We start from the raw sequence: 21,850 nt of genomic DNA, 5'->3' as shown, positions 1-21,850 counted from the left end.
TGTCAATAACCTTCGCCAAAACAAAAATTCATCAAAAGAAAACCGCAATCTGTTAATCAAATATAGGTAACTACATCCGTAAATAAACATCTATGTTATAATGTTTTTTTGCACTAGTCAAATTGTGTTTCAATAAGTACTTATTTGATTAAAGTTATGGTCATCAAAGTATATATATATATTAATTATGAACTTTTTCAAGGTTATCCAACTACAAAGGTGTGATACCATAACAATTGTATTAATAGTTAATAGTTAAAGTGCTACCGCAACAAACAAGTTCATCTTGAAAACGAGGCTTTAGGTATTAAATCGTTGGATTTAGTGCAATTTACTATGCCAACTATGCATATTGATTAGATTTAGTTGCATTACTTAATGAGAATTTATCAACGGTTTGTAGCTTGAAATTGTAGCATGAAATTTGACCATTGATGATACCGACTTTTCTCTTTTTGTACTTTTAAGACTGATTTTAAAAAAGATTTTTCAGATCTTAATGGTGCATTGTGTAAACAAATTACATATATTAAAGAAGAACAGGTTAATGTTTAATTCAAAGGACTTATATATTTATATAGGAAAGTCTAAGTTGTCGAAGTAATTAAATAAAAATCTCAACTTTTTATTGAAAATTAAGATTCCTTTCATTACCTAAAACAAACGCAGATCAAAATAAGGCCTTTAATCCATTTCGATTTAGCCAATGTGTAAAGGAAGTGTTGACAGTTTTGTTGTAAACGACTTGAACTTGTTTTTTGTCACACCTGCCACACCTGATTGTCACTTTGCTACACTTATTCCACATTTCTTTTCAGACCTCAATTGAAAATAATTACACATTCAATTGAAAATGATTTGTTGGCGTTTCAATGAGCACAACAAGCAACGCCCAAATGAAACAGAAAACTGTTATGTATAGGTATTACTACGTATACGAATATATGTATACATATATCTAGATTGAGATTGATGCCTGGATTTAAGCCATGGGCGGGCGGGTGGTAACCCACGCAATAAAAAAAAAAAAAACTAAACGAAAACAAAACTTGATTCGCATGCGAAATTATGTACAACAAGAAAACAATCAGTTGTTTGGATAGTTAGAGTTTTAATTAGCCCTGAGCCAGTTAGCCCACACACAGGCAGGCAACTAGACTCTATGTAACGGAAAAGTTACCCACATAAAGATATTAGGCCAAGCCAAAGTTAATGAACAACACAACGCCCCCACATCAAGCAAACAATCTTTGTTTTGGCCACACAAAGTGAGCCAAAGAGCTACCTTTACCCCTATCTGACTCTCTTCTCTCCTTCTGTGAAATCAGTTGAAAGATGTGTTAATAATTTGATTAAACAATCATTTTTAAAGAGTGTTTATATTTACCATATTTTATGGTTATTTTTAAAGATCTCTCACTTGGCTCTCAACGGCTACAGTCACTCAGCCATTGGTTGAGTTGACGCCTGCGCTCTAAATTTCGTCTATCCCAATACCAATTTTGGTATGAGCCAATTCTTTCATATTTGGTTTTTGGCTTATAGTATCGATCTTTAATATTTGAATTTTTGTTTATTTATATATTTGGTAACATTGAATTGATTTCGATTTCAAAGTTTATGACACGACATAAGCTTTTATTTTTAGACATTGTCTTATATCATCTAACATTCATTCATTCATTCCCACTCACTCACTCAGTTAATTATTACATGGAGTGTCGCTTGTTATCGTTATCGTTATCGATGCGCCTAGTTCTTACCCACACGATCTACGTGCCGCAATCTCCCTTATGTTCAGTGTTCTGCTCTGATCAAGCCAATCCCTTTTATGTCAAACGCTCAACTTGCATTTCATTCAATAAATCTATCAATTTCCATTATTCGTTACTCATTCGAAGCAGATCTCATTTATTGCTTATTCAAATGTCTCATTAGCAAAACTGGCTAACAGCAATCTCTAACCGGAAGTACACGTTATGAACTGGCCAGAGTTGCCACCGAAACTCGAAAGAATAATTGCGTTTCGTTCAATTTTTTTCTGTTCTTGTGTTCTTTGTCTTTTCTGCTAGAAGAGTTTTGTATCTTATTTTTGGCATTTTGTTGTTAAATTGATACCAACAACTTTCGATAGATGCCTACACAATGTTGTTGTTAATTGAAAACTGATAACTGTTCTTTTGTTTGTCATTGAACTTCGAAGCTTCTGCTTCTGTTTCTGTTCTATAAGGCGATCGCACGTATCTACATGCTTCTATTTTAGCGATTCTACTTTGGCTTCTATATATACGTATATATATTTTTTAATTGTCATTATGTATGCGTGTCTCCATATCTTTGGGGCGTATCTGTATCTATGAATATAACTGGGTGTGCGTTTGTGTGTGTGTGTTGATATCTCTAATTAGTTTTCAATTCAATTTGCATTTTCTCGTCTCATTCGTTTGCTCGTTCTCTGCGGTTCGCTCATTCGCTCTGTGTTCAATCGATAACTAGCTTTGTGTGTTGCTTAAGTAGTTATTCGTTTAAAAATTATGACATTTTTAAGTGTTTTGGAATTTAATTAGAATTTAACGACTAAAACTGTTGATGACGACGACAACAACAAAAACAACAACAACAAAGCAACAATCAACGTTCGATTGACGATAATAATGTTGTTCTGAGTTCTTTATGTGCCATTTGTAAGATGATTGAATTGAGGGTTCATAATTAGTTAACCTGACGAAAGTGATTTACGTTTAGAACTAACAAACGAATAACAAAAAATATGACTTATGATGATTGTATTCATATCATAGCTATGAATACTGCTCGAATATGTCATGTTTGTAATGATTTTTGGCTAGTTTTATTTATAGGATCATGAATACAGTTGATCAATAGTATTTCAAAACATGCAATGCAACGATGAATAATATACATATATTCATTAGCTATTCATATTACCAATAAATAGTTCATTTTGGTTGTTTTCAATTGTCGTAGTTATTCATACATATTTTGAGTATTACTCAAAGCTATAAGCTTGTAGAGAAAAATGCTACTTAACACAACAAACTAAATCATGAAGTATTTATAAAGAAGTAATAAGATATTTAAAGAAATCATAACAAATCATGACTCTATGAGTTAAAGTTTAAATAATTGCAATAAATCCATAATAGGTAATTTGATAGCTTTGTTAACAATACTCATGCAATATATGTCTATGAATAATTGCAGTAAATCGACAAAATGCTAAATATTAGCTTATTCAATATAGTTGTGAATAAGTTTATTTATTTATTTATTAGAGATTTTTTGACATTCAAATGTGTATAAATCATAGAGCATTCATATTATCACTAATTAACATTAGAATACTCATAAATAATTAAAGTAAATAATAAAATGTGATACATTTTATGAATAACTTGCTCTAAATCAAGCAACTTTGGGTCATATTTCAACATAAATCACCTGTGAGACATTTATATATGTATATATGTATGATGAATCACATTCACACAATTGTACAAACTATCTATTTCATTATCAATTGTTGGTTCAATGTTGAGTTTCTCTGTTCCCGTCAAGGCTATCTCGTAACATCCATGCCACATATACAACCATATGGTACCTTTCCCAGGCAATTGCTCTTCAGTCCCATCCCATTCCTCCCCTTACTTGAATTTTTTTTTCTCGTAGTTCTCTGAGTCATTGAGATAAGCATTTTTGTTTCTGTTTCTATGGCTCTGGGCATATATGTGTTTGTCTGTGTCAATTTGTCAACTCCTAAAGCGAAATTCTCTCCAAAAATAACCCGGCAGATGGATCAAAGTCACCGCCAAAAAAAAAAATACCGTCACTGAGACAAAAAACACTTGACAATCAAATATAAATACGAAATTTATATACTTACATATATATATGTATACAAATTATTTTGTACACAAATATTTAATTACGCTACTAATTGCCAGTGACGACGCCGACGACGACGATCAAGCTCGAAACACTCGAAGCACTACGAGGTCAAGATACTTTAAGATTTGAGACACAGACTTCCCAAGCATCGGCGCAGATGGTTGGGCAATATGAACAACAACCATTCATTTTATTTGGTGGGAGGATATCTCAAGGCGTCACTCTCTCGAATTTCTGCACAAAAACAAACAACAACAACAAAGATTGCAATGATCTCACAATCAGTTAAAACAAAATATTTATTGACATTTATATGGATTGTATGGAGTGTGTGGGAGTGCAAATATTTCGAGAATTAGCCAAATGACGTCACACCTGAAAACGGCAAATGACAGGGGGGACAGAAAAACAAGTTGGCCTTTTGCAATCATTTAAATGACATTACAGCCAAAACCAACAAAACCTTAACACACGCCCACAACCGCAACGAAAAAAAAAAACCAAAAAACAAACCAGTTTTCATTGGGGAAGATGGGTACATTCAGTTCACATACTAAACTAGCTGACTGGGTCACTTACTCCTCCCGAAGTGGAACTACATACGTACATAACATGAGTATTCCATTGTTTGCCAACTTTGTTTGCCTACATTTGTTAAAACAAAAAGTAATATTTTTGCTACACTCTAATATAGTAGTGAGTGTGACGGAACGAATAGATGGGTGGCCGAAGAGACCTTCCACATTAACATCGTCGTCGTCATTGTTGTCATTATCATTAATATTATCATCATCGATTCCCCGCATTGACATATATATGGGGATTTTCCGTTTCGTAATCATGCAAAATTTCGAGGTAATGTCTCCATCTCCAATTTTAAGCACATGACGTAGTATATTCAACAATATTTACTTTAAGTACCGCCCCGATCGTCCGCCTCTTCTCCTTTAATTGCATTGCGTCGCGTCGCGGAAAACTGTCTGAGATTGAGTCTGAGTCGAAGACGATAGACTGGCAGACCGACCGACCTGTGTCTCTGTGTCTCTAAGTTACTGTTTTTGTGAGACGGATGTTGGCGGGATTGTGACAAGCGGAATTCTAAGAGGCTTGGGCGTAAGCGTGGGTCGTCGCCGCCGACTGGCTGACTGAATGAATGAATGAATGAATGTTTGTTGGTAATAGACACAACAGCCAACAACAGCCAACAACAGCAACAGCTGCTGCTGCTACCAACGAAACGAAATGAAATGACTTACTAGCTTAGCATGGGTTCGTTCAAAATGTTGAGTAAGTCAACCTTGTTTTAGGTGCTGCAAGTGAGTGAAAACGAAATTCAATGGAATGTCCGCACAGGAAATTGATGTGAACAGAGGCTAGCTACAAGGCACTGCAGTTCATTTTCATTGAATGACTAACAATAAGAGTTATATTCACTTTAAATGTTAAAATTTGTATAGAATATTTTGAAGAGTGGTGGGTTTCTTATGTTTTCTCTATGATTAAAACAGAAAAGTACAATTTTTAGCGAATGAATAACGAATATTATTTATGAATATGAAGAAAACCCATATTTAAAATAACAATTATGCAATAAATTGACTGAATAAATGGAAAACAGATTGCGTAAAGGCAAATAACTATGAGTAAATCACTTTAGAATTAAATATATTTGAATAACCAAAAGACCAGAGACAATAAACTATGAGTTATTCACATTTAGATGTGCAGTTAGACTTGAATACATTTGAATAACAAATAGTTAGTGAATAACTACATGAATACTTTAATATTGACTGCAAAATTAATACCAATTGTGTGAAGCAAGCAATTATTCCTTACAATCAATTTAGGTGAATAACTAGTGAATAACATAAATATATCTTTGTGCTGATATTCGATTGAATTATTCGAGTAAAAGACTTTAAGAATGTTAGAAAATGACTACAATTAAGTACTAATACAGTAAGTAACAATTCTAAATGGCTAATGATAATTGAATATTCATAAATTTTAAAAAATCAAGTGCCTTGGGTGCTTAGACTCATAGAAATTATGCGCGAATGCATCTAAAAACACTTAAATAAATACCCAATTTGTGTGAGTGTGTGCGCATGAATAAAATGACTGAACAACAACAAGTGACACTCATTAGGAATCATTAGAACTTTTTCTCCATGGGCGAATGCTTAATCGCCGCGGACAAAACTTTCATGACGAAACAAACTTTATTGAGATTGGCCATGGACAGTAATTTGCCACCTACCTAGCACATAGATAGCCGATTCTCGTACCTCCCATCCCGCACGTCACTCATTCGGAAACAGTTAGCATTGGCGTGCCAAAAGGCAATTCAAAATGCCATAAGCAATCAGTTGGCAATTAAATTTGCCTGGCACTGGCAATATTCAGCCAATAACAACCAGCAACAACAGAAAATCTCTGTCAATTACTAATTAAAAGCTAAAGAAGGAAAATAGGGGAAAAAATTGATGTTGAATTAAGTGAAAGAAAATTTTGCGTAACTCCCACTTGAATGCAATTACCAATATGCATATATGCCATATCGATTGTCCACTTGAGAAAAGGAAGGCGCCTGCTTTGAGTAACAAAAGTGGATTAGGTATCACTACACTCACTCGTCCACTCGACCGAGAAGACATGCATTGAATGAATGAATGAATGAAACGGAAGGCGTGACTAAACGCCAAACAGACTTCACATATCGAGAATCAGCCAAACAAACTGGCTTAGAAGACCAAAAAAAGCAAAAGTCCCCAAATAAAATACGAAAACCTACGCCAAAATGCGGTAATAATGAATTTTGACTCTTCAATGAGTCAGACTTATTTGACTCATTCTCATACCCTTTGCTTAATGAGAGTGTTTTGGCTATAATTGGACACTGAAGATTAACGATTTTTGGTTGCTTGAATAAAAAATTGGTAAAATAGTTGGAAAAAGGATCAAATCCTATTGCTTTTTAGGACTACGTGCTATACACATGATTTTTGAAGGATTCAAACCGAAAAAATATCGTTCTAAACAAAAATCTTGAAGTTTTATTAACTTTAATATTAATAATATTAATATTTAATATTATGTATTCAATATTAACATAATTAAAAGGTTAAAAAATATAACAAAATGAAAATTTAGATGTATAAACCTAACTTAAAAATATAACACAATAAAAATTTTAAAGTCTTACAAAAAAAAAAATAAAATAATGAAACAAAAAATATTAAAACATAATTATTAAAAAAAAAATATTAAACAGAAGAAACTATATACATATAATATTTAAGAAATATAACTTTTTTTTTTTGTTTTTTGTCTAAATTGTTTCATTGATAAAAGCCACCAAACTAATGCTATTTTTTCTTTTAAACATTTTAAATAAATTTGATTTCTTTCTAAGCTATAGGAAAGTGAAATTTATTAATTTAATTTAAAAATTTTAAATAAAGCCTGATTAAAGTATTATAGCCAAATCCCTCTGTATAATATGTGGGCCAGAGATAGTATCTATAATTTTCAAGGGTATCTCAACCGCAAGCAGTGCAGTTGAAGTTCATTTAGAGCGCGGGGGTTGTTTTTTTTATACTCTGGGCTGTTGATCATTGTATGTAAATATGTCATAATGACTAAACCAGAAGGAACAGCTGTTATCTAGCTAGTTATTGTAGTATTATTAAGCTACTAAAAATACACTTACTCACTGTCACACAGACACACACACGCACACATGTAAATAAATACAACCAGATGGACTTCAAATTGAATTTAACTTTCCATTTTCATAACGAGATGATTGCTCAACGGTAAATGCAAATGCACCCACCCCAAAATAAAAAAAAACTGCATCTTAAAGCTCCGTCTCTGTGCCTCTCTCTCTCGCTCTGTGTATTTTTGTGAGTGTCTTTTGGGCAAGGTAAACAGCTCAGCTGATCGACCTCACTCTCTCTCTCTCACTCTCTGCATTTTTCCCTCATACTCTTGAGTGAATTTTTTGGGTGCATAGTTTTTTTTGTTGCTCTTTAAACATTTTTATGGATTCTTTTTCGACTATTTTTACACATTAGCTGCTTATGTTTACATGTAAAAGATGATGAAGAAGAGGCCCAAACCAAGAGACACACGAAAGTTCTTTCAACCACAAAATTTCTTTTCTGGGGCTATTCTATTCTATTTGCCGTTTTTGTTGTTACCAGTTGTTGGCCTGTTCATTAAGCCGCTGCCAAATTTGGGTCCGATCATTAGTAGTGAGCGATCAACCCGCAGAAACCACAAACGCCACCAAATATGAAGAATTTCTTTTTAAGAAATTATAACAATTTTTTTTTGGTCATTCATTCAAAAGACGCACTCCACTCAAAAGAAGAGAGACAGAGAGGGAGAGAGATAGATAGAGAGAGAGAGAGTGATCAAGTGAGCAGGTTTCTCTGCCTCTCCCTCTCTTTCTTTCTGTCTCATTGGGGGTTCTTGTGCTACTGCCACGCCAACAGTACTACACCTGCTAGTGCGGCACTTCCACTCACTCACACTCACTCATTCACCCACTTGTTCACACACACACACAAACACACACACTTTTCCTCACTCATTCGGGCTTGGAGCAACTTATTTGCGCTCTCTTCAGGTCAGTCCAATTTGAACAACGATACCGAGCGGTTTGGCGTGTCTCCATCTCTGCGCTTGATAATTGTAATACTACTAAACAATTTTTATATGTGTGTTAACAACAACAGCACACACTCATAGACACCACTACATAGACCCACACACACACACACACACATATAGTTTTCCACTGTGTTTGGTATTGTGTGTGTGGAAAGAAAAAAAAAACTGCGTAATAATTCTAATTCTAATAATTATCAAAAAACCAAAAAAATATAAAAGAATGAAATATTGTTGAAACAAACTTCTTATATAAAGAAATGACAGTTGTGGTGTGTGTTAGTGAGTGTGTGTGTTTGAATGTGCGTGTGTGTGTGTGGTTTATCTTTATTTAGTGCGAAAACCGGAAAACAAAAATACAAAACATTTTATGAAACTAATATAAAAATAAATATTGGACGGCTCGTTGGAACATTCGCGCCGATCGAGCTCGATAGCTGGATATCGCAAAGGCAAATGGGACTGGCCCCCTTATCGTCCTAAATAAATGTGTGCAAAGCAGCTGTATTTGTGTGTGTGTGTCTGTGACTTCTCCTGTCTTTGCATTTTTCAAATATTTCCCATGAAGATGAAGAAACAAACAAACAACAACAGCAGAAAAAAAGGAACCCAAAAAAAAGTCATACATATCTTCCAAAAGCCCAAGAAATTTCAACTTCTTTTTTGCTACTTATGCGTTTGTTTGTGTTGAATTTCTTTTTGTTATTTTTTTGCGGATTCTTGTTGGCTGAGTTTTCATTCAATAACCAGTTTCGTTTTTTCTTTTTTTGTTTTGGGTGAGCTTGTAGCGCTTGCTCCTTTCATATACCCTCTAGACGCTTGAGGTTAAAGGGGTATATAAAGATCATCTAAAAATTTATCTCGAGAAAGCATTTTTCAGTAAATTTAGCCACTGAAATTCCCTCAAGATCGCCAAAAAAGAGAATAAGGAATTGAAGCAAAGGAAAAACAAGTGTTCTAGGACTTGGCAAAATGTCTAAGTTAAAGATCATTAGATGTCTGACAATAAAATGCCAGCTTCTCCCTTAAAAAACACGAATTATTGAACACAAAAGACCTAGAAAGATCCCTTGAGAGTGCCCTACCTAAAGGATTAAAGTAATTTCGCATCGATCTTTCAACAACATTTATTTTAGGTATCTCAAAGTCGTTTCTTTACACAAAATTTACTGTCGGAATTTGGTTCTTTTGAACTCTACTGCGTGTGTGCTGCAACACGCACTGCCAGAATAATGTTTAGTATTTCATTTGAGTTTTTCAGTCGAATTGCCAGACAAATTAGTCATGCCAAACGCATTGCCCATAGCCTTCAGAGCAGGTCGGGGGTTACTACCAATAGAACCAGCATAATGATAACTATCAACTCTCTTTCTTCCTAATGCTACTTCTCTTTTTCTCTCACTCTCTTTCGACTCTGACTCTCTTGGGCTCTATCGCTATCTACCTGTAGTTTTCACATTTTCTTAGCCACATTCTTGGCATAGTTAGTTGCTCAGTTTTGTCGTATTTGTGGTTGCTTTTCCTTTTAATTTTTTTTGTTGTTGTTCACCTTTCTTCATTATCATTTTCTTCGTTTGCTTCTTCTTTTTCTTGGGAGTGTTGAGAAATGAGCAAAAAATTTGTAGATAAATTTATTGTGTGAAATTTTTGCATGTTGAATGGATGGAAGAAAAATGCCAAGACATAAACATAAACCAAAGTTCCAGTAAAAATGAGTGAAAATCCATATAAAATATAATATGAAAATAAAGTGAAATCTCCATCTATCCAAAAAATACAAATCAAAATGTCTATATAAAAATATTCAATTGAAACTATTGAAATATATATGTATAGCCTAGATATCGAGCAAAACTGAAATAAAGTAAAAGTTTTCCCTTCATGTGAGAAAATTGTAGTTTGAAAGTCATAATAAAAAACAAAGGCCCAGAAAAGTCATAAACAAATTTGGTGAAATAAAAAAATGAAATTGGAGAGAGGCAAATTATCAATGTATGTGTGTGTGTGTAGGTGTGTGTATTAGGCTTGTTGGATGATGTGCATTTCAAGCTCATTAGTTTATCATTTGCCAGTGATTCGTTTGCAATCACTCCCTTTTTTTATTTTGTTTCATATACACGACACTTACGCATATATCAGAAATTTATTTATTTGTATTCATATCTAATCAAAGCGACAGCTTGTCTCGGAGCTACTTATTATTTGCGTACTTCATATTTATTTATATAAAGAAAATGTCATATGAAACTAAGGCTGACCTCATGTAAGGCAAAGTGTAGATATTGGAACTTTAAACAAAAAGCCAAAAATACACAAAGAGAATGCAAAGTTTGATTAGAGCATTAGAGACACGTGGACATTTTTTTGTAGAGTTAATGCAAATTGAGCTTTTCATTCATTAGGAAGCCTATGGGAAAATCATATTAGCAGTTTGTATAGACTTTTGGAGAATTTGTAAAATTACTGTAAATCATCGTATTTACCATGTTTAAGTACTTGAGAGTGTTCAATTACCGTTAATTAGCGTATTTGGAGACTTTTTAGAGTGGCCATTTGTTTAAAAATGTTTCTTAGACTAGAGATTGTGAGATTTATGTAACAATGTTTAAGATTTGCAAAATAAAAATAAAAGTGGTTAATAGTAGTTTTTGAATTATTAGAGCTGTGTTGCAAAAGTGGAGACTTTTAAAAACTGATCAAAAAAGCTCAATTTTATTACTTGAGGCTTCCCTAAAGGTCAGATTGCCATATATAACTGTTTTTAATCAAAATGTTTATTTTGTAGAGTTGTGTAGACTTGTGGAGACTTTTTTAAAAGTGATTATAAAACATATATCTTAATCAGAAGTGCTCATATAGTCTTTTAAGACATCAAATAACATTTTTAGAGTTGTGGAGACTTTCTAATATTGGCCTACAAGCTTTGATTTTACTTCTATACATATTTTAGTGATCTACCAACTTAAGTTCAGACCTATCTTGATGGTTTTTCCAGTTCAAATATGTTTAGGTCACATAATAAACTACGATGAAAGTCAGCAAACTGGGAACCTTGAGAATTTGTGTTGTAGAGCAATTTAATCAGCAATTTTTCTTTTATTTTTACCATATTTGCAGTCACGTTCAAAGCAATCAAGCAGGTAGCAGAAAAAGATGAAATGAAAGTAATGGAAGATGTGTGACAAACAAGAAATTTGCTCGCTTTTACTTAAAGCTTCCAAGTCGTTGGTTGCCTGCAGCTGTCACCTTTTTTTTATAATGTTTGTCTTTTTGTCAATTTATCTTGATCATTTTCAATTTGAGCAAAAAAAAAAACTGGGCACCCTTAACAATTGAAGAGTTGTGCGAGACAACAGACTTATATATAGAAGAGTCTACACAGTTCAAGAGCCTCGTTGCAATATGTACTCTTGGACTTAGTTGTGTTTCTTCTAGATAGAGATTTTTAGTTGTTTGTATTTGGCCCGCAGCCAATTGGAACAAAATGCCGGCAAAATGTTACCATACACACACACATATACACTGTGGCAGAGAAAGAGAGAGAGAGAGACATTACACTTCCTCAATTTGTTGAAAAACTTTTACTTAATTTTAGTTTAAAGTGTTTTATTTGTAACTAATTGTATGAGTGTGAATTGTGCATTCGGGCAATGATCAGATGAGTTCATGTTCAAGTACGTGCTGACTCATTCATTCCTCATTGCAGTGAGTGATCATGAGGAGGATGACTCTCTAAGTCTTAACTAATTGAATTTGCAGATTCAAGCAGCAGATAGATATTAAAATCCAACCAATTGTCAAAACAAAACAACAACAAAAATCAAGAAAGAAAAAGTGCCATTTCAACAATATAACAACAAACAAAACAAACAACAAAACGTGCTAAAAATATCAAATCACAAAAAAAAAGTAAGAAAAATCCCAATACCTTAGAGAGGGGAAAGTGCGTGTTTTTCGTTGCTACTTCCACTAATGTGCCACCCACAAGATGACATCGCATTCCTATTATAAAGATCGCCTTGGCTTTGATCCCAATGAGGTGCAGCATGAACAGCAGCTGCAGCAGCAGCAGCAGCATCATCACAGCACCAACTCGATGAAGCGCAGCAGTTCGAGGCAAACGCATCATCATCATCATACTCAGCAGCAACAACATTCGCATCATCAGAGTTATCATCATGCAGCCACCAGTAGTAGCCAATCGCCGGCACGAATCTCTGTTTCTCCTGGTGCCAGCAATGGGCATGGCCACGGCTCACTGGAATACCATCAGGCCCAGCGTGAGCAACGCGATCGTGGAGATCTTTATGCCACCAACACCAATCAACATCACAGCAACAATCACAGGCATTCAACCTCGGCGTCGCCTCTATACGAGACATCGGCCCCCAAGAAGGCCAAACATTCGTCATCGACGCAACCTCAACCGCAGGGCGGCTATGAGGATGCATTGACTCAATTTAAAGGTAGCATGTCCATTTGGGATCATTTTATTGAAGATTGGGATATAATGCGTAAGTCGGCAATCAGTCTGATAGTTAGGCATGAAGTTTTACCAGTTTTGCAGTTTCGCAGTTTCGATGTTTCAGTTCCAGTTCCCAGAGATTAACACAACAAGATTTCTCTTCGTTTTTTGTATTAATTGCTTGAGCGGAAATCAAATTTGCATATCCAAAAAATGTTTTCTATATATATTAATGTTGATTATAATTCTCTCTAATTATAATTCCAACTGACAACACTGAGAACCAGTTTATAACAAAAATTACGGAAGACTGACTCTAAACCAGGTTCAACATATTTCATTTAATTTCGACGCAAGGGTCAAGGTCAAATAACCAAATAAAATACGACACGAAACTCTATTTGTTCCAATTTAATATGAAATTATTTCAATTAACGTCTCTTGAAATTAATTGTGACACAATGCACAAAAATATTTGATTACAAAATACACAGAAAAACATAAAGTTTAGTCTGCAAATAATTTTTATTTGTTTTTTTTTTTTTGAATGGGTTACCCTTTTATTGTGCAATATAAACTGTCAATAATATTCCTAAGAAGTCTTTATTGTTTGCTTGTTTTGATTTTGTTATGTGATATGATTTTGTGATATATTTTACAAGCGATTTGATTAATTTATAGATGCTTGAAAAATGATTACACAGATCAATACCCTGTAAGTAGAGTGGAAAAAAGGGAGTGTATTGAAAGGAAGTGTATAGGTAAAAGAGGAAATGCGGAGACCTAAAATCTAAATCTAAACTTTGGTATTTATTGGCTACAAGAAAGTACTGAAAGGATGTAACCTAATGGCAAAAGAGCGCCATAAAAGTTAGTTTGTGGTTGATAGGACAAACTATTACAAACCTGCATAGAAGGCAATCCTTGCTTGTTCGATCCTTAAAATTTACTCACAGTTTGCTCCTCTTGGCAGGAACAAAAACGTGAACCAGCATTAGTATTTCTGTTGCCCATAAAAAGGCATCCTTATGAATAGGATGATTAAGTTTGTTAGAATACTTAACTTATTTTATAATATAATTGATTTTTTGTTAATGAAATATAATAGTTTCTTTTATCTTAGTCCTATTCAATTCTTACTAACAAATATTGATAAACTTTAATATATATTTCAATAACAAAAGATCAATTATATTATTTGTTATATGTTGGAAAACTTGTTGGTTCCAAGCTTTTGAAGATCTAAGCTCAATACTAAGATGTAGATTGTAAAAAATTAACAAATTTTGAATAATAAAAAGTTGCAAATGAATATCTAATTAAAAGATCTTCATAATGAGCTTCTAATTGCGCAGAAGTAAATATTTTACATTGCGAGATTTGTAAATTTAACAATACTCCAACTTGTGCTAAGAAATTTTCGTTTAAAGTTTAACTTTGGCTACCAGACACTTTAGACTTATAGCACTTTTAATTAAAATGCTTGATAATCGTTTTAATATAGGTTAATATATATATAAATCCATACGTATATATATGATTAGTAAAACTGTTTTCAAGAGCTAATCAGAACTTTTATTGGCTATCATGACCAGCTGTTCTTTGGTTGAGTAAACACATGTATTGATGTTTTACACACCTTTACTAGTGCTTAAAGTTTCTCTTTTAGATTGACCCTGACCTTTTGGATAAATTTCACACCCTTTTTATACCATACACCCATAGGGTGAAATGGTATATTAAAGTCGCCAAAATGTATGTAACAGGCAGAAGGAAGCATCTCCGACCCCACAAAGTATATATATTCTTGATCAGGATCAACAACGGAGTCGATCTAGCCATGTCCGTCTGTCCGTCCGTCCGTCCGTCCGTCCGTCCGTCCGTCCGTCTGTCCGTCTGTCCGTATGAACACCTAGATCTCGGAGACTATAAGAGCTAGAGCCACCAAATTTTTTATGTTGACTCGTGTAGTATGTAGAGTGATCAAGTTTATTTCAAATTTTTGCCACGCCCCTTTCCGCCCCCGCAATTTAAAAAAAGCGTTTATCTCAAAAACTATTCTAGCTAGAGACACCATATTTGGTATATATATTTGCTTAGTAAATGCACACATTTTGTATGTATAAAAATTTTGCCACGCCCTTTTCCGCCCCCGTAATTTGAAAAACTTGATTATCTCCCGTATTTTTTTACCTCATGCAATCAAATTTGGCACACTTAAATTTAATACTAATATCTAGCAAAATACCAAATTTGATCAAAATCGGATAAAAAACAGTCGAGTTATGCATATAAACGTTTTTCCATAAGGCCGGAGTTGGCCGTTGGCTGGTGGGGGCGCTAGGGTGCTCGTATGATTGAGTGAGCGAGATACTAAGAAATGCTTGAAATATTTGCTTTACTGGTGTATGGTATACCTAAGTCGGCGAGACGACTTACTTACTTCATTTGTTTCGTTAACTTTTTTGCTGAGGTTCTTTGAACCTGACCTTGATGAAGGGTTACTTACCAATGTGAATTCCAATCGATAAGTATGTGTATACATATAATATCTATCACCACTTCAGCATTGGGGAATGTCCAAGTTAAATATTTAAACAACATATTGAAACTGGTCGCCAGTTTGAGTTGGGCTGAGTCGACTTGAGTTGAGTTGGCAATTAGCAGACAGAAGAACAACAAATTAGTAAGCTAAATTCCTCGAATTTTGGTTGAACTCATTTGCCTAAAGTATGGGGTGAAAACAAGTTTACAGTTTATGCTATTAATAAATTATATAGAGTTTTTCGTATGATATTTGATATTATTTTTGTGTGTGTGTGTGTGTGTTTTGTAATGTGAGTTTTATGCAAACGAAATGACACAAATTTGTCACCATGTTATAATAGTAATATGAAAAAAATTCTTTGCATTCTTAAACGAGTGCAAGAGGCTAAGAACTGGCTTAAAGAATTCTAAATTTAGAGACTTGCCTAACTTGAAGAATACGTCGAGTACGTTGTTGTTATCTAAATTACTACTATATACATTTAGTTTCTATATATATGTATGTATGTGTGTGTTGGTGATTGAACGTCCTTCAAGAGAATCTTGTTTTTGTGCTATATTTTCGATGAAGAGTGCTAATCGAAATGCAAAAAATAAACATTAACAAAAATCAAATAAGAGGCGATCGGTTGGTAGGTCGTTTGGCTGGTCGGTAACTTTACCACCAACGCAACAGCAATAACTTAACGATGAACATTTAATCGCCTCGAAACGATTTCAACTTAGAACGTGACATCATCACGCGCTCATGTCGAACACCCATACACACACAAACCAACACACACCTGAAACGAGATAGTGTTAACACACACAAACACACACTTAAATTGCCAGAAGTTGTGTTGTATGTAGCTCGCACACCTTTAATTGCCTCTGTGTGCATACATTTGTATGTCTTTTAGATAAGCCCTTCTTTTATTTTGGGTAAATAAGAAAATTTTTGGTTTGTTTTTTATGCAAAGGAAAAATCTGCAAACTGCATGAATGAATGAAAATTGCTTCAAGATGAGTCAGAATCTTGCTCTAAGTTCAACTTGACTGAGAGAGAGAGATTGAAAAATACGTGTATATGGAGTATAGAGAGAAGATATAGACAGACACACAAACCGAGAGAGACAGAAAGAGAGATAAAGATTGAAGAGTAAGTTATATCAATGCAGTTATTAACTCAAAACAGGTTGCTACTACATAGTCTGCTCTCTACTCTGATTCTACTCTATTCTCTCTCTCTCATTCTTTCTCTATGTCTCTTAGTGTCTTCTTTATCTGCTTATTTTTACTTGCGTTTTTTGTTTTGCTTTTTAACTTCCAACTTGTCTCGCCCCTGCCTTTTGGATACCCTTGCCAAAATGGGGCGTTTTAATTTTGCCTTAAACGTTGAGCTAAAAGGGGGAAATGCATGATTTTTAATACCATTTAGAAACGTAAAAATTTAGAGAAATATTTAAGAAATGGAAAATATGCACAAGCTTTTGCCTTTCAGTTGAGATATTTAAGATAGGTTTTTGATTTTTTATATGAAAAACAAGTGATTCTGTTAAAGGATTCTTTTTTAGGACTATCCACTAAGAATAATTTTTGAACTTTTTTCTTAGAGACATTTTATTTCTCTAATATGGCATCAAATTTAAACTCTACACATATTTTTGTTTCAATTTTTCTGTAATTTTGTTTAAAATTATTTTTACAATTTTATTTTGTTCCTGTGAATATCGAGTAATGATTTTTGGCACCACAAAGATTTGCAATATCTCACTTGAATTTATTTTTGTTTCAAATTGTTTAAGTAAACTAATTAACTTATTAGCTCTCTCTTTGTAAACTTTGTAAGGGTATTAAAACTTCGATTTTGCAGTCTTTTGCTTTTGTTTTTGCCATACAATTGAAAGCAATCGAGTTTGTATACAGTTTATATTGCATTATTATGCTGACCAAGAACTTTTATGTATAAATAAATAAATATACACATGTTTATATAGAGGAGGTCTACAAGTAAACATATATATCAGTCAATGGCGTTAAAGTTTATTGATTTACTATGAAAAATGGTTTATATATCGCCTGATAAGATTAAGAGTCTGTTAAAGTCGTCATTCACTTGTGGGGTTTAACCTGGCTACACTCCCGCTGTATTATCTAGGCTTTTGCATGATTTGATTGTTTTGTTAGTTTTGCAGTTTATCAGCTTTTGTTTTGCACTAATTGCCGTCAAATGTTTAACAACTTATGCTCAATGTTTAACAAAAAATCAAACTAAACTTTTGAAGGGTTTTATGCCACAAAAACAACAAAAATATATAGAAAAGCCATTAGCCATTATCTACTGATACGGGTTCCTTACTAGCAAATGGCTTATACACTCATGTGTCAGTATTGGAAAACAAAACGCACTTATCATCATCATCATCACTGTCGCTGTCCCTGTCTTGCGTTATAAATTGACTTTATCGAATTGAAAAAAAAAACCTTTGACCAAAGTCAATTGCCTGACAATAACCAGTTTTCTCTCCGACCGTCAGTCCGTCTGTCTATACGACTCTTTTGTTTCTATTTGTCATTGCTATTGTTTAAATCTATTTAAATTACCAATTAATATTTCTGTATACGGTAATATATTTTTCCCTGATCATATTCAACGCCCGCAACATTTTTTTTTTTTGGTTTTTTGATTGCCATTGACACATTTACAGTGGGCGTTTAATAAGAGAGAATTTTTGTTTTATTTTTTTATCATTTGTCAAGTTGAAACAATTTATCAAGGTCTTCCTCCCCCCCACCCCAAACCCCTTACTCTGTTTTTGTGGCATAAACCTGAAAGCATAATTATTGTTACTAATTATCATAATCAAATGAAAAATATATTAACATTTTCCTCTTTCCATTTCTTTCTCACAAAAAAACGAAATCATTTAGACGAACGCGATGCCATTCAAAAGAAGACTTTCACAAAATGGGTTAACAAACATCTTAAAAAGGTGAGTACACTTCCCTCATATACATATTGCCTACTATATAAAGTAAAAGAAGGGAAAATAAAGCGATTATGCAAATAATCGGTGATTTTTATTCATCTGATATCATAACCATATATGAGAAATTAAATGTCTTCCCCTCAACCTCAAAACAAAATCTCAAATTTGTTTCTTTTGTGTCTTGTTCTTCTCCTCTATTATATGTAAGCAGCATTGGAAGTATGCCAAGGTATAACCTAATACACATTTCTTTCTTTATGTTTTCCAAAGAAAGGCAGTCCAGTTATATCTTTGCAAAAAAGTAGCGATTTATTTATAATAAATGCAGTATATAGTCCAAATTTATTTAGTTTAAAGCTGATTTTGAAATATATTCAATACTAAGAGTGTCCTCATTTAATGTGATAAAGAATGATAAGAAAACTAGGTAAACTAAGTCTTAATAAAATAAAAATTTATTGAAATGAAAGCTAAATAATTAAAACAAACAACTTCCTTTCCATTATCAACTTTCTTTAGACCTTTTTTGTTAAACTTTTCTGTAATTGAAGTCTTAATATATAGACCTATCCAAAAAAAAAACGAATATCTAGTGAATAATAAAGTGTAAAGAAAAGATTTTAAACACTTATTAGCTTCTCTTTTTTCTCTCTATAAATAATTTACATTTATTGTTAGTAGCTACTTGATTTTGTAGCCTAGAACTAGGTGCATAGACTTATTAGCTAGTTTAAAAACCAATTAGCAAACAAGTTATTTAGAAAATTTATGATACAGATTAACGAGTAAGCACAACATAACTAAATTAGTCACTAGAAGGTTTATTACAATTAATTATTCTTAAATACATTAAACTAAATGTTTAAACGTTTGTAGAAATCTGTTGAGAAACTCGTTTTAGGTTTCAGGATTTTAGCTTAATTGATTTGCATAGTTAATTCAATTACATGCAGCTGAAAGCTAAATTGCACCTTTTTGCAAAGACTTAAACACTTTTGCCAAAGTCAGTGTTAGGAGTTAAACAAAACAAAGTTTGGTTAAATACAATTCTTGTAATTCTTCTGCAGACTTATACAATGTTACATGTTTGTGTAACCACAAATGGCATTCCCTGTTGTTCACAGTCTGTAAGTTTAAATTTATGAACAGCAATTTCTAAAGCCTTCAATTTTGTCTTATTTATTATTTCTTAGATATTTTTTGTTTAGCAATAAAACTTTTGCTGCTTAGTTCAAGTTTTTCTATTAATTTTTAAGCATGTTTGTTGATAGGATTTTCTTTGTTTTTGGTTTTTTTTTATCGATGTTGTGTCAACTACTTGCCCAACTACTTACTTACAACTCACTTACACCAATGTAATGACTTTTTTTATTTCGATGTGCATGTATGTTGTATATTGTTGGCCTCACTCATCTTCACTTTCGTTATGCAGCTTACCTTTTACTTTGGGTCTTAGCCAGACATTCGTCTTATTCATTGACTTTTTTTTTTTCTTACTCCTTCTCCCCCAAAAATGTTTAGGCCAATCGTCGTGTGGTGGATTTATTTGAAGATTTGCGCGATGGTCACAATTTACTTTCACTCTTGGAGGTGCTATCTGGCGAACACCTGGTAAGTGGCATTTCAATATAAAATTGAACAACAATTGCCAATTGATAGTTTTGTCACACTCTCTCTCTCTCTCTCTCTCTTTTTTTTAACTGATTGCCATTGTTTTTATTTCTCTTTAGCCACGTGAGAAAGGTAAAATGCGTTTCCATATGCTTCAAAATGCACAAATGGCATTGGATTTTCTGCGCTATAAAAAAATCAAATTGGTTAATATACGCGCCGAGGATATTGTTGATGGCAATCCCAAATTAACATTGGGTTTGATCTGGACCATAATATTGCATTTCCAGGTGAGTACTTTTATAACTTTATTTTTGTGTAATTTGGTGAAAAACTGGAGCAAAACTGTGGGCGTATGTTTCAAAGTCATTTTTAAGTTATCGCCCACGGATGACCCTCGTGAATAAAATGGCCGCCCATTTTTCATTTTTGAGAGCTTGTTACAGAAACTATGTGTTTTCGTTTTCATTTGGGCGCGAGTGAGTTCAATTCATTGAGCGGCGGCCCACACGCATACATACCGAGCTACAGTATTGACACGCTATAACTACCAGCATCTTGTTTGCTCTGTTTCTTGTCTGATTTTGGCGAACGGGTCTCAGCAGCACCAGCTACCTTTTAAGGTAACCAGCTTGCCTTCTCTTCATTGTTGGCCCGTCGCCCCGCTTGTCTCCAACGGTCTGTCATCGCCATCGCCATCTCGTCGCAATGCCTGACACACATATTGATCAGTTGGTCGGTCCGTCAGTCGGTCGGTTCGTTGTTGGCTGTTACAGTTCGTCAACTGCTGAGCAAGGCCGCTTAGCAGCACCGCCATCTCGAATGAACCAGTTGGTGCCCACCTACACCACAATGGTGTGTGCACACACAATATGTATAAAAGCTACTGGAAAGGCCTGTTTCTACTTTGCAATCGCCTTCACGATCCAGACGAACGGACAATTCAATAACTAAAATGAAAGTAGCCTCAAATGACAAGCATTCTCCCTCCACAATGGATCTAAAAATGTGCATTGAGATCACCAGCTGGGGCTTGGGGAAGTAATGAAAGGCAATTAATGGTTAAATGGAATGAATGATGTTAGGGGGATTTATCCCCAGGCAGCTCATTGAGCAGTATTCCCGCCATATGGCGTTGTCCCTAGGGTTTTTGTCTTGAATATTCTTCTTTTTGCAGGTCATGATTTTGATTTTAGATTATTATCGTCGATAAAAGTATAAAAATAAAAACCTAAAGCCGAATAATTGTTCTTTATTGGCAAAAGAATCAAAAAATGGATGGATAAACACACAAAAGAAATATCGAATTTGCTTAACATCGTCATTAAAAACTAAAATTACTTAAAATGGTCTCGGAAGTGCCAAATACGCAAAAAATATCGATTAATCGTTATCAAATGCATCGGAACATAAAAAATTTGATTTTTCCAACTTATAATTTCATATTAACTTTCCGAAATTCGTGGAAGTTGTTTTGAAAGTTTTAGAAGCCAATTAAAAACGCACAAAATTCGATAACAATGTTGCGATTTGTTGATATCGACAATAATTTTAGATTGTTCTAAAAAAAACCGATATACTGACATCCTCATTTAATTATCGATAAACCAAACGTTCTTGTTTATGATCTTAAAGTCCAGGAAACTTTTGAGGACCCTATGATTTA

General features: G+C 33.7%; 1 protein-coding gene across 15 annotated transcripts in view; it reads left to right on the top strand.

The window, feature by feature from the left end:
* The window catches only part of LOC6646137 (dystonin), a 75,795-nt gene that overhangs the window by 1,788 nt on the left and 52,157 nt on the right, over positions 1–21,850 (top strand). For 5 of the 15 annotated variants that reach the window (XM_047010352.1, XM_047010349.1, XM_047010350.1 and 2 more), the window contains exons 1-4: positions 12,509–13,055; positions 18,515–18,576; positions 20,095–20,184; positions 20,304–20,474. In XM_047010352.1, coding sequence (XP_046866308.1) covers positions 12,578–13,055; positions 18,515–18,576; positions 20,095–20,184; positions 20,304–20,474 — 801 coding nt within the window. In that variant the 5' untranslated portion in view covers positions 12,509–12,577. Of the gene's footprint in view, positions 1–12,508; positions 13,056–18,514; positions 18,577–20,094; positions 20,185–20,303; positions 20,475–21,850 lie in introns of those variants that run through there. The other 10 variants (XM_023177752.2, XM_015177656.3, XM_023177751.2 and 7 more) reach the window with 2 other exon arrangements.

This window comes from Drosophila willistoni, assembly GCF_018902025.1.
Source record: "Drosophila willistoni isolate 14030-0811.24 chromosome 2L unlocalized genomic scaffold, UCI_dwil_1.1 Seg72.1, whole genome shotgun sequence".
Taxonomy (NCBI): Eukaryota; Metazoa; Arthropoda; class Insecta; order Diptera; family Drosophilidae; genus Drosophila; species Drosophila willistoni.
This window is presented reverse-complemented; position numbering and strand designations above follow the sequence as displayed.